Source organism: Brienomyrus brachyistius, chromosome 13 (genome assembly GCF_023856365.1).
Source record: "Brienomyrus brachyistius isolate T26 chromosome 13, BBRACH_0.4, whole genome shotgun sequence".
Classification (NCBI taxonomy): domain Eukaryota; kingdom Metazoa; phylum Chordata; class Actinopteri; order Osteoglossiformes; family Mormyridae; genus Brienomyrus; species Brienomyrus brachyistius.
Window position 1 is genome coordinate 6,763,092 of NC_064545.1, and position 12,347 is coordinate 6,775,438.

The window sequence follows — 12,347 nt, forward strand, 5'->3', positions numbered from 1 at the left end:
GTGTCCTGTGATTAACTGCCATGCTGTTCAATCTGTCTTATGCATTACATCAAGTATTGAGAAAAGATCAAACTATTGGTAATTTGGGAAAAAAAAACACTTTAAAAAACCATCTGAATAAATATAAGTGCTGTAACAAAGCTTTAGTCGGCTGCATGAAACAAGAAAGAAGCAAATTTTACCGCAAAAGGAGAAAAATGGTATGATGAACAAATAAATAACGGAAAAAGGCCTTTATTTCATTCCATCAATTCAGAGACTGAGGTGTTAAATAAAATAAAACAAACATATTGGGGGGGGGGGGGGGGGGTGAGTGGAAGTTGAAACAAGACAAAATATGCAAATATTAAAATCCATTGTAGCTGTACCTGGGAAATAATCAGTTCTGTCACACATCAAAACTACAAGATTCACTCAAATCACCCCAAAATAATTAAAATGACAAATCCTTTCCTAAAATTAAAAGCAGTGCATTGAATTCTATACAAAAGGTATTGCTACCAGACATCAGAAGCAACATATCACCCATATGCAGCATGTTTAGTACTTGTTCTTGTCTGAGAAAGCCCCATGGAAGCAGCACACCCGGAGGCAGCTATTTCGCCTTGGCAAAGCCCACACGGTTGTTGTCACGGTCAAACTGTGTGTAGTACTGGCCAATGAATACATCTCCCAGAATCCACAGCGGCCCAGCAGGTGCTGGGATGTCCAGACCCATAAAGCCACTCAGGCAGATGGTTCTCCCAGCCTGACTCTCCTGCACAGAGAAATGAAATAGTGACCAGACTGGAACAGTAACTGTCCCTTTGGGCAGCAGTATAAAGGGGCGATGCTGACCTCTACTGGGCACTATAATGATCAGAAAGGTGTTAGCAAGTTCAATGTTAATTAAAAAATAAATTAAAAAAAACCTGAAGAATGTCAATGTTAAACATACAACATGGCCAATTCGGCTGCGTCATTTTGTAGCCTCACCTTGAGAATGTACTGCTCCCCAGTCAAAGTGTAGGACAGGCCACCCAGATTGAAGGACACCGAGGGAAGGGTAGGCACCTTCTTACAGTCAACCATGTACTGCATCAGAACCAGAGAGAGAAGCAGTTACACATACAGAACCCTTCCTCTACCCTATAGGTCTACGTCATGGGCGGGTCCCCTGGTAACTGAGACCAGAGCCTGTTTACAGTTTCTCCATTGGCTTGGAGCGTTTCTCAAATGACAATTAACATCTGCAGAGCCACAGGCGTAATCCCCACACCATAATGACACGTCTGCACAGGAAAACATTTCATTGCTTCACACAAATTTCCTAATGTTCATATATGCAAATAGTTTTGTACAATTGTTTTTTTTTTGGCAGATTTCAGTTGCTTTATTCTTATGTAGATTACTAGATCATGCAGAAAAATGTCATGTAGGTTCCCACTGAAATAATTCTACACCCAAAACTACATGTGATCATGTTAGCCATCACATGCAAACAGTTAAAGCTGTCAAAATAGAAAAATACATTTCATAAATTGCAGTGATATGGCATTATCGTGTTACTGGTTTCCACAGTGCATGATTGTCGTCATGTTCTTTTTGCGGTTTTTGTGTTATACAGTGCTGTGTGACATTTTTACTTGTTATTAAAGTGTATCTCGAGATCTGAAGTTACATGCGAGTGCTTTTTCTCTTGCCAGCGAACTTCACACACTGTAATACAGAACCTTGCAGTGTCAAAACTGATGTCTGACATGAATAAGTATCAGTTTGCCAAAAAGAAAAATGATCAGTCAGTGACAACGAGAAAGTGGGAAGCGACTCTCATTCAGAGTCATGAAGCTCGGGAGCCGACTTACACTGACAGTGTATCTAAGCATTTTGGCTCCCATGGCTTAAACGATGCTGATTGTACCTTTGATTTTGGCGCCACGGAGAAATTCATTGGTGGAATTATTCACTTTTGAGACACGAGTTAACCTGTAACCTGCCCAAAACGGTTTTTGTAGCTAAACTATAGTGTTTCGCATGAATCGTTTGGAGAAACGTTCTTAAAAGCTACGTTCACACTGCCAGCCACATCGTTCAATTCGAATTTTTTGCTCAGATCGGATTTATCTATCTTGACGGTTCACATTCATAACTACAAGTGACCTGTATCTGACTGCAATGTGAAGGCATCGGTCCTCCGAAACGTCACGCATTGATACGTTTTTACACGGGTCAACTGCGTCGCCAACAACAAAAAATGTCACATCTGTGGGACGACTCACGGCATTAAAAAATGGAGGCGTTAGTAGCTCACGCATGTATTGTACTTTGCTCTGGAGGACGACAAACAGTGAATCAGCTGTACGTGAGCAGGTCGAAAAGGAGAAAAAGTCAAGCGGCTAGCTTTTTCAGTTTTCGCAGTTATTGCTGGAACCGCTGCAACCAAGACATGTGTGGGTACGAGAAGAGAGCCAGCAATGGTGGAACCGTGATGTGGATGGATATACAGAGGAGCAGTTTGTAGAGGACTTCAGAATGTCGAGGGCTACATTTCAGTACCTCTGTCAGCACCTTATGACAAGGATAACACGAAGAGACTCAGTGCAGGAAAGCCATTTCTGTTATAGCGCATGCGTATGAGCAAAGTGCCACATAAATTCCGATATGAGCGTTCATATTCAGGTCGCATGGCCACGAATCGGATACGTATGCGATTTACTACCACATATGAAAGTGACACAAATCTGATTTGAAAAGATCAGATTTGTGTCCACGCAGTCCTGAAAAGATTGCAAAAAACCCGATTTGAGCCACTTCAGTGTGAACGTAGCCATAGGCTTGTGAATGTTAAGCATGTTTTGCCACATTTCAAAAAGCAAACTGAGAAAAACTGAGAAAGCAGACTGCTGGGTGCTGTGCCGTACCTCCCCCTGGATGAGGGGAATGGCCCCGATAGCCTTCTGCAGGGCCTTCACTTCAGCGGACGGGCCGGTTATGAGGGAGGTGCCCGTGTCCACAATGGCCTCGCAGCCACCGTTGCACAAGTTCAGCTGGCTGCCAACGCTCATTCTGTAAGACAACCGGGTGAGAAAGTAAAGCTATAAACCCTACAGACATCATACACAACACTCTCTAGATTACCCACCAAATATCATAGCACTGCTAGCTAAAATTACCTTACGTTATAAAAAAAAAAAAGGCTAATTACACAAAGAAAAAGGGAAAAAAAAATGTGCACCTTTGCTTGTCACTTGTAGGTGGAAAAATGGACTTTGAGGAACATTTCTGTACCGTTGATGGTTCATTAATGCTGTTTGTACCTTTTTGATGTTCCTCAGAGTCCATTTCTGTACCTTATATGGTACAAAAACAAGGGTACAACCCCAGTGACAAGCAAAGGTACGAATCTTTCACCCTTTTCTCTGTGTGCGCAAAATGTTTGTCAATGGCATTTTAACTGATCCTGTAGCTTGCCTGGTGCAAAATTGTATATTAAAACATTAACAATATAGAATGGGGGGGGGGGGGGGGAATCTAAGATTGCAAGGCCTATTTGGATGCATTGTGTAGACTTGGAAATTAATAACAGGGTATCAAAGCACATTAAAGGAAACACTGCCTTTATGGCCCAAATATAGAACGCTGAAGTGAAACCTTATTCATCACCCTCATTATGAGAAGCGGCTCTAATGCTCTTGTATCATCAGTCACACACAGAGAAACAAATACGTGGCTGGTGGAACTCTGTGGCACTTACCCATCCATGTGGATCTGCCAGTAAGCCTGGCGACTGATGTTCAGGTAATGGAATTCCCCAGTGTAGAATTTTGGGTCTGTACCACCTAGCAACAGCTCGCCACCTGGCTGCGTGTCCGGGTTTCTGGCAGAGGGAAAAAAAAAAATCCCACCTCAGTTTTCCGATAAGTGGCCATCCGTGATGTTGCTCCCCTTATTAATCCACCTCACCTGTTCAGGTAGAAGGAGAAGATGTTCTTCTCCACCTTCTTCTGACTCATGATGTTGTCAAAGACCGGGGTGACGCCATCCACAGAAATACGAGGGTAGGCCATGCCCAAGATCCCATCAAACTTCGCGGCAATGAAGGTGACCCCAGGCTGTTTGATGGCTTCCCCAAACAGCTGCTTTTCCACAGTCATGTTCCCGATCTAATGGGATGCAAGAAAACCAAGCCATCGAAACGTGCAGAGCCGTGGTCTGCCACTAGGGGTTTCTCATCGGCTCGACAGTCTTACCGTGCAAGTGTCCTGGCTAAGATAGCCGGAAAGACTACCAGACCCATACTGAATGGCAAAAGCAGTCCCATTCTTCACGTATGTACTTGATTTGGCAGAATTATATTTGTGGTGAAGCACTAGAATGAGAGAAGGTTGCTTATGATCACATACATTTATATAGCAAGTAGCAAGGAGAGCTTGTTGCATTGCTTGGTGTGTATACTTCTGTAGGAGACACACAGTGCAGACAAATGCATTTTGACTTACAGCAGGCGATGTCAGTGAGGGAGCAGTGAATTGAGGGAACCCAGAGGTTGGATGATCCAGTGTCAAATACCACTGTGAAGGGCTGAGGCGGAGAACCCAAGCCAATTTCTCCATAGTACTGGGCCTACAGGAATACAGACCAGTCAGGAAAGGTAACGCACAGAAACGTACCTTACAGTACGCCACAGCAACAGTAAAATTCTACTGACGAACAGATACTAAGCCGACTCTTTATTCAGGTCCTTTAACAGACTGAACCTGAAGTAAAACAGCTCCATCGAGGCTCTGCAACCAGCTCAAGAGATGAAGGCCCACTGAAGGTCTGCTTCAAAAGAAGTTAGATAAACAGGAGCTTCCCTAACATGGGTATAACCAGAAACAACTGGGGAAAAGAAACCATATCAAGATTCCTTTAATTCTTCATTAAAACATGCTCAGGCATCATGCTCAGTCAGCGATTGTCTGTTGTTTGCAGAACTCCCAGTCAAACAGGTAATAAGGCCTACGTTGACCTCCTCCGAGGCAACTGTAACGGAACTCAAAATAGGTCACCAGCAAAGTGGCATGTGTTTTTTTTTGCCTGTTGATAACCTATGCGAGTTATGGAAACACACAGTGGTTTTCAGATTCCGGTTCTCTCTTGTTACGGTATGATTACTGATCACAAACCAAACACTCCAAGGACGACCATGATAGAACTTTCACTCAAAGTGACGGAGCAATTTTAAAATAGGAGACCCTCACATTTCACAAGCTTCTTTGGGTGAGACAAAGATTTACTCAAATGGAGAACAAATCAAGTAAGATATCAGCACGTTGTTCTTTACGGAACCCTGAGGCAGCCCCTTGAATGGTTTGGCGATCTGAAGAGCAGCTCACCAACCAGGCATTTTATGAGTCATTTGTCACATGGCAAACTTGTGCAGTGCCCCATGAAACAAAACAAGCTCACTCACAGTCAGTGGAGAGTGATTTGTCTGAGTTCAGCAGTGCAAAAATCAGGAAAGGATGAAACACTCTTGACAAGTGCGGGGGGGCTTCTGGAGAATATTTCAAATTGGCATCAATTTAACAGATGCTTACCCAACATGAGGTTTAACTGAGAAAGCAGAATTACTTAGATTCTGGAGCAACAGAAGTTAAAGGCCTTGCTCAAGAGCTCGAATTGTGAAATCATTCTTCTGACCATGAGATGCACACCTACCTGGCTAAATAGGGCTGAAACTGGACAACAGACTAGAACTTATGATCATCTTAACCACATCCAAGATCCTTATGGAGATACTCACATCAAGGTAGTTTTTCAAGGTTTCTGGAGTGGGGTTCTTGCTGGAGGGGAAGCCCAAGTTGTAGTTGAACAGTGCTTGACCAGCTAGTAAATCCTCCACACTCCTCCCTGAATCAGACATAGAACGTCGGATGGAGCGGAACTTCGTTAAGGGAATCCTGTAGGGATTCACAAACCGCATGAACTAGTAGGCATTTACAGTCTGGCTTTAAAAAAAATGCACAAACAAGATTCTTTGAAATATGACCATACATGAGTTTAGTGATAAGAATTCTGATTATTGTGCAATGCGTGGTTAACCACTTCCTCAGTGAACCACGAGTCACGCTCCACTGAAGTGTTGTCTCTCGTATATGACAACCATAACAAGACCGCCACCCTCAGGCCACATGGGGAAAAACACGACACAATTATTTGCGTTTCCAATGGTGCAATAACATGACAATTAAAACTTATATCCGAATCGATTTAAGTTCCCACAGTTACATGCGTGCAAATACATAGGATGGAAGATGTATTTTTAACATTTCTCTCATTCTGCGTCACATCGGCGTTTGGCCCGTCATGCAAGCTACTCCTAGACAGAGCGAATGAACTGACACCCCCCACCCCCCTTAAGCACATCTCTCGCATAACAGGCAATGGCCAGACGGTAATTACGGAGAAGCAAGGCTTCCAGGGCGATGCCTGCCTTTCCATAAAGGGCAAAATAAAATAACTGATCCGCTACTGTTCAAGCAACACTTTTTACATAAACGAGAGCTTCGTTTCCAGGAACCCTCAGCATGCTAAGAATATAGAATAGTGTACCAGCTGCCCTGGTTCGTTTGCTTATTATTTGTGTTTTGCAGATAGACAATCCCGGTGCTAAACGCGCAGCCACCCAGGGCAGCATGTGACCCAACACTAACGTAATGAAATGGAGCCTTTATATGCGTCTATCCACTGCAAAGCGTCTACGTCGTGAATTTGAAAGGGCAGAAATAAAATGTGCGATGTTTCGCTGCTAGCCACATACTGCTACCTATACCCACCTGTGATCCATAACAAACCAAATAAAGTCACCAATCCCACAGTTATATTATTTAGAAGACATTTTAGATGACGCGTCTGTGTTACGTTTGCAGACATACAAACATTTAAAGAAAAGTTGTACCACTCCATGCCTTAGTCAACCACAGTTTAAAACCCCAAGCTAAATACGTGCAAACTGACGCAACAAAATGCGTTCCATTAAACCGCTTACCGGACGAGAGCATCGGAGGCGCACACAAGCGCAGCAAACAGATACACCATGAAAAATCTCATTTTCACCTCGTAGTCAATGAGATCACAGAGAAGCAGGAGAACAATACAATGACGGAGCAGATCACTCTGACATTAATAAGTGTCCCGCACGCCGGTCAGCTGACGGGTCACGTGACTCGCCGAGAGCAGCGCTCCCCCCCTGGGAGCCTCTCATGCGCCCGCCGCCTCCCTTTGCTTTTGTAGAATACCTTAAATTGGACAGCTGCACAACCGAAATTTAAGCAGAAGTCCGTATTTTGCACTGCTGTAATTTGTATGTGTGTATATAACAAAAAGGATAGAATCGCCACTGCATGCAAACATAAACGCGTTAGTGTTGCGCACAGCGAACTTGTGTTATTTGAGATTGGAGAAGTACTACTCAGCGTTCAGCTGCTGGGTTAGATATTGCAGAGTCACGGCACACTGTTTTGTAATATTGGCACGCGGCAGCCTAACCCCTACCCTGACTCGGGGGAATCGTGTGATACACCCAACGTACAAAAATGTGTATGGAAAACAAGAAATATATTTAATCCAAAAAAATTAACTACAGGTGCACCGATCCCACTTTTTCCAGTGCAGACTCAGAAATGAGGGTATCGGCCGATACGAGTAGCGATCTGATACCAGAGCTTTAATTAGACATATAAACGATTAAAGAAATATACATAACGTACAATTCCGACTCGTCTGTACATCTTGTTTTTGAGGCGTTTTCAGTTTTAGTGTCTTCCACTATTCGAGTATCTTCATATGCAAGTAGCAAATGCTTGAATGCCTCTCAATTTTTCTCCCACTGGCAACAGCTTGACTTACCCCTGGGACACTGGATGCCCGGTGTGTCAGTTTAAAGCGGCCACACTTCCTGCGTGAGGCGCCCGGCTTGCGCCTCATCTAGTAGTAAACCGATTTCTACTGAGCGTTAGAATAGAATACAATAGAATAAATTATTATCCCACGAATACCTCCACTTTGTTTTTAGAAAGATTACAAATCGACATGCTACTAGTTGTCGTTTCAAGAGTAAAATTCAGCTTAAATGCTACAGAAACACATCTAAAATAGGAAAGACCTGTCGTGCGTACAAATCGATCTAACAAGAAACAGGAGACATCTTTTTGCAGACTGCCAAAAATTAAATAAATATCGGATGTGGATCACGTATGACCGAATACTCCATCCGTCTAATAGGTATGGATCGGTGCCCATATCGATCCGAATATCGGATCGCTGCATGTCTAAAATTAACATGCAAATCCTAGAGGTGGGACTAGGGTGTTATTAAGCATCTGTTACTGCAAGGATTTGTTTATATCTTTTAATTAAGTCAACTCAAGTTATGGCAGAACCCACTTTTAATGCAAGTTGCATTAACTGTCCTGAATAAAAACATCAGATTTTTCTTATCTTTTTACAGAGCCAATACTACTGAACATGCTATTATTGGAAGATGTTTGATAGAACTGCACAAACATATTTTAACATTACAAAAATATTTTGACATTTATACAAAATAATTATATATTGCTATGCAAATAAAGACAAAATGGTGTTTAAAAATAAAAGACTGGTTATCATGACTGCTTAAATGTGTTTACAGTTCAAAGGGTGTGCAAGATCATAAGTCAATACAAAAATGCTGATGGAACAGTAAAACGTGAGAAGATTATGAAGGTGTATGTGAAAAATCAGTCCTACGTTCAGGATAATGCAACAACATCTCGCATGTGATAAAGGCCAACACCACAGAGGACATGAGGCTGTATTTGGGTCAAGATGGCACTTGGTGGAGTTCCAGCTAAACAATAGGCTTCCTCAACCTCCATGCCCCAGTCACGGAAGGTCTTCAGGGCTCTTACACACACGTCCCTGGGACTCCACAACGTTAGTAAGCACGTGCGGAGTGGGCTGTCGTCTTGCCCAAACTTGCTTCTTATTTCTCCAATGGCCACCACAAGCTCTTTCAAGGAAGCCTAAAAAGCCCAGAAAACAGAATACTTCATTCTCAAGCATGTGAAAAAATAAACAACAAATGTAAAGGCGCAACAGTAGGTGAGTCATCCCCTACACAATGGGCTACCTGGGTAATCTTGAGGCTCTGAGGCTGGTTCACACTGAACATTTCGCCTTTCAAATCCTCAGGAATGCCTAGACTATCCCCTATAAACAGGATCTTGAGCTGATCAACAGCTTTGGCAACCTGCTTGCATAGCAGTGCAGCTGGGAGACCTGCAGAGGAACAAAGCCAAAATTTCAGGACAAATATTCAGTAGTAGAACTTTGCATGTAGCTTCCTACTGTACCAAAGAAAGCCAGATGATGTATATTAAACTGGTGTTCAGGAGCAGCCCTTATTTCTGTAACTTCCACCCCCATATTCAACACTTTGTAACATTTCGTCAGCGACATTGTTCGAGAAATATACCTCTTTCCTGGGCCTTGACAATATCGTCTCTGTTTGTTGACAGGAAGAGTTTGACATTGTTAGACAGCATGCTGTTGGTGAAACTGGCATCACTGCAAAAGCAAAATCTGCTAATCTCAAGACCTGGGTGAAAATGAAATGGATTTCAGGCAGTGTGTTCTCTGTTTCAGTGACTGTTCATGTGGATCACAGGAGAGCTTTCAGATTCATCAAATGCCGCTTACCATAGTGCTTGGCACTGGTGACTATTTTTGATTGGTTTTCTGGAATTTGGTTCTTACATACGAGTATTACGTCAAAAAGAAGAGTTTCATTAGGATTATTTTCCATAAGTTTATGGTTGACTCTCTGTACAGCCTGCGAGAAATAGGAGAACAAGAGGCAAAAATAACTTCCCCTTTGAAATGACTAGAATTGCATTAGTCATAGCACATGACAGCTGAGCAATGTGTAGTATGCGTTCAGTGTCCAGGCATGTGAGAGTGGTGACCTTGATAAGTGGAACTGCAGGACCATGACTCAGCACTTCACTGGCTGTGTTAGACGATTTTGGTTCCCAGTCTCCATTTTGGTCAAAAAGGGCGCAGTCTGCGATGGCAATAACCAATGCATGTCTCGAGTCTTTCTGCAAGTACACAGAGGTTCGAGCAATGTACCTTAGAATGACATAAAATACTAAAAAAAAGCCCTTCAAATGTTTTCTTGGAAACTGGATATTGTAATTCGCTTACCTGCTTAATGTCAGTATTTACAACAATATCTGCATCCATCTTAAATCGGCGGCATTACAGGTACTGCTGAGAATATATTTAGATAAATTACATATTAACTAAATTGTGGAATGGAAAAACTGAAATTATTTAAAGTTAATGATTGCATCACAAAAGGAATGAAAATTAAGAATATTTGAGAAAATAAACGCAATCAATAAACTTAGAAATTAAAACTGAATTATGAAAACCAGAAACGCACAGGCAGAGTATAATTATCTATGTCTAACACTCTTTCGCTTGGTTAACAAGTACGATGGTTCCGAACATCCCCCAATTAGTTCATGCAAAATTAGAAAGTTATAAACACATTCAGGCATAGAACAACTGCCCATAGATGACTAAATTATAAAAAAAAAACCTCAAAACGAAGCATACTTCATACAATACACACTACAGCGTACCTAAAAAACTGAGTCTTCTTCTGTGAAAAAGACCTAACTATATATTTGACCGTTGTAATTACTGCCACCTAGTGTATCGGAGTATAATTGCATCAGAAAAAGGAGAAGACACTATCAGTACTGGGGCGGTGTGTGGTTATAGGTTATGCGTTTGTGTGTGTGTGTGTGTGTGTGTGTGTTTGTGTGTGTGTGTGTGTGTGTGTGCGTGTGTGCGTGTGCATGCGCGTGTGTGTTTATCTGATTGATGCTTACTGACATTGTCCAAGTTTACTTAGATACTGCATAACAGGTTAAAGAGCCTGCAGATCTTAGCTTGAGAGATTTATTTAGTTAAAGACTGGCACTCTTCACCATTGCATACTTACACTGTAAGTAACCTAATTTAAAGTTTTTCTCAACTGCTTTGGACCATTTCTCAAATGACAATTAACATTTGCAAAACAAGAAATGTAATACCCATACCATAATGTCACTTCTGCCCTTGCAAAACATCATTTCTTCAGACAAATTTCTAAATATTTCAGTACCTGTTTGCAAGTGGTTTTGTTGAACTGTCAACATTTGGCACAATTTTCAGTTGCTTTATTCTTGTTGGTCAAAATAGATTATGTAGGTTCCTACTGTAATAATTTTACACCCAAAACTAGGCTAAATATATGTATGTGATCATCGTCTTATCCATCACATACAAAACAGTTAACCAAGCTTTCAAAATTATTACAGTTTTTCTCAATTGCTTTGGAGCATTTTGTGAAACATACTTAACATTTTTCATTGCTTCGCACAAACTACCAAATGTTTCAGTATATGTGTGTAAGTGGTTTTGAGAAACGATCTAATAGCCATGAATATGTTAAGTATGTTTTATGAAATGTGCCAAAGCAATTGAAAAATACTGTAAGCCCCCAACACACACGTTTGTACTCCTATCTTTGAGGGACGGTTCATTCATTTCTATGGAAAAAACCCTAATTCCAGCAATGACACCCTTAACGCCCACTCAAGGCCTAACCTAAACCATAAATAACTAAACAAAAGACTTGACATTTTCAATTTTGTGACTGCTGTCATACTGGCAGGTTTTTATCACATTGTGGGAACATTTGATCCCCACATATTGAGATATTCATACCTCCCTACACACACACACAAAGCATTTCACCTACGTAACATTATCAATATACAACATCATCCTTGTTTCTCTATGGCATTTTCTAACTCTGAATGTGAGAAATGTCTATATACCTCACTCAGTAAATGTGTGAAGTACAGACTCAGTGTGCAATATACAGACGGAACCTGTTTTCATTGTGGTCCTTCTGTAAACCCTGATGTTTACATACAGTATCTGAACTGCATGGGTAACTCCAGTGCGTCACATCAGAACACATTAGCAATGAAAATGCAGCCTGTGTGAAATTGTTCCACTCGAAAGGTGCACTTGTTGTAGAAGTTACAACTGACCCAGTGTTTCATTGTAGACTTATTTTTTAAGTGCCTTTGACTTTGGTGGAGCCATTTGGAATATTAAGCTCCCTATATTTTTGTGGTGTATGTGATCCTTTCCTTGGGTACAGTACGTCTACAGGTGAGTGTGTAAGGATTAGGTGTGGTTAGGTTTGCCTCCCTACCTTGCTTGGCATTCCGGGAACGCCTGGAGCAGAGTGGCCCAGAAGCGGGTAGCTGATTCAA

The 12,347-nt window shown here is 41.8% G+C and overlaps 2 protein-coding genes across 6 annotated transcripts; both read right to left on the reverse strand.

Moving 5' to 3' along the window:
• Positions 1-218: 218 nt before the first annotated feature.
• On the reverse strand, positions 219-7,187 carry LOC125706165 (cathepsin D-like). The gene is made up of 9 exons (XM_048972725.1): positions 7,013-7,187; positions 5,768-5,924; positions 4,479-4,602; positions 4,230-4,348; positions 3,943-4,142; positions 3,734-3,856; positions 2,901-3,045; positions 976-1,074; positions 219-757 (listed from the first exon to the last, which is right to left on the reverse strand). Exons 1-9 carry the CDS (start codon positions 7,072-7,074, stop codon positions 596-598), a joined length of 1,191 nt encoding a protein of 396 aa, XP_048828682.1. The 5' UTR covers positions 7,075-7,187; the 3' UTR covers positions 219-595.
• A 1,173-nt stretch (positions 7,188-8,360) lies between these two features.
• LOC125706166 (cytosolic 5'-nucleotidase 1B) lies at positions 8,361-10,741 on the reverse strand. 5 transcript variants are annotated; one of them, XM_048972727.1, is made up of 7 exons: positions 10,656-10,741; positions 10,213-10,278; positions 9,972-10,106; positions 9,706-9,838; positions 9,482-9,604; positions 9,137-9,285; positions 8,361-9,029 (listed from the first exon to the last, which is right to left on the reverse strand). In XM_048972727.1, exons 2-7 carry the CDS (start codon positions 10,249-10,251, stop codon positions 8,757-8,759), a joined length of 852 nt encoding a protein of 283 aa, XP_048828684.1. In that variant the 5' UTR covers positions 10,252-10,278; positions 10,656-10,741; the 3' UTR covers positions 8,361-8,756. The 5 variants fall into 5 exon arrangements, with proteins under 5 accessions (XP_048828684.1, XP_048828685.1, XP_048828687.1 ...); XM_048972728.1 differs by having other exon boundaries at positions 10,213-10,275; positions 10,656-10,724; XM_048972730.1 differs by lacking the exon at positions 10,656-10,741 and adding an exon at positions 10,454-10,605 and having other exon boundaries at positions 10,213-10,275.
• Positions 10,742-12,347: the final 1,606 nt, after the last annotated feature.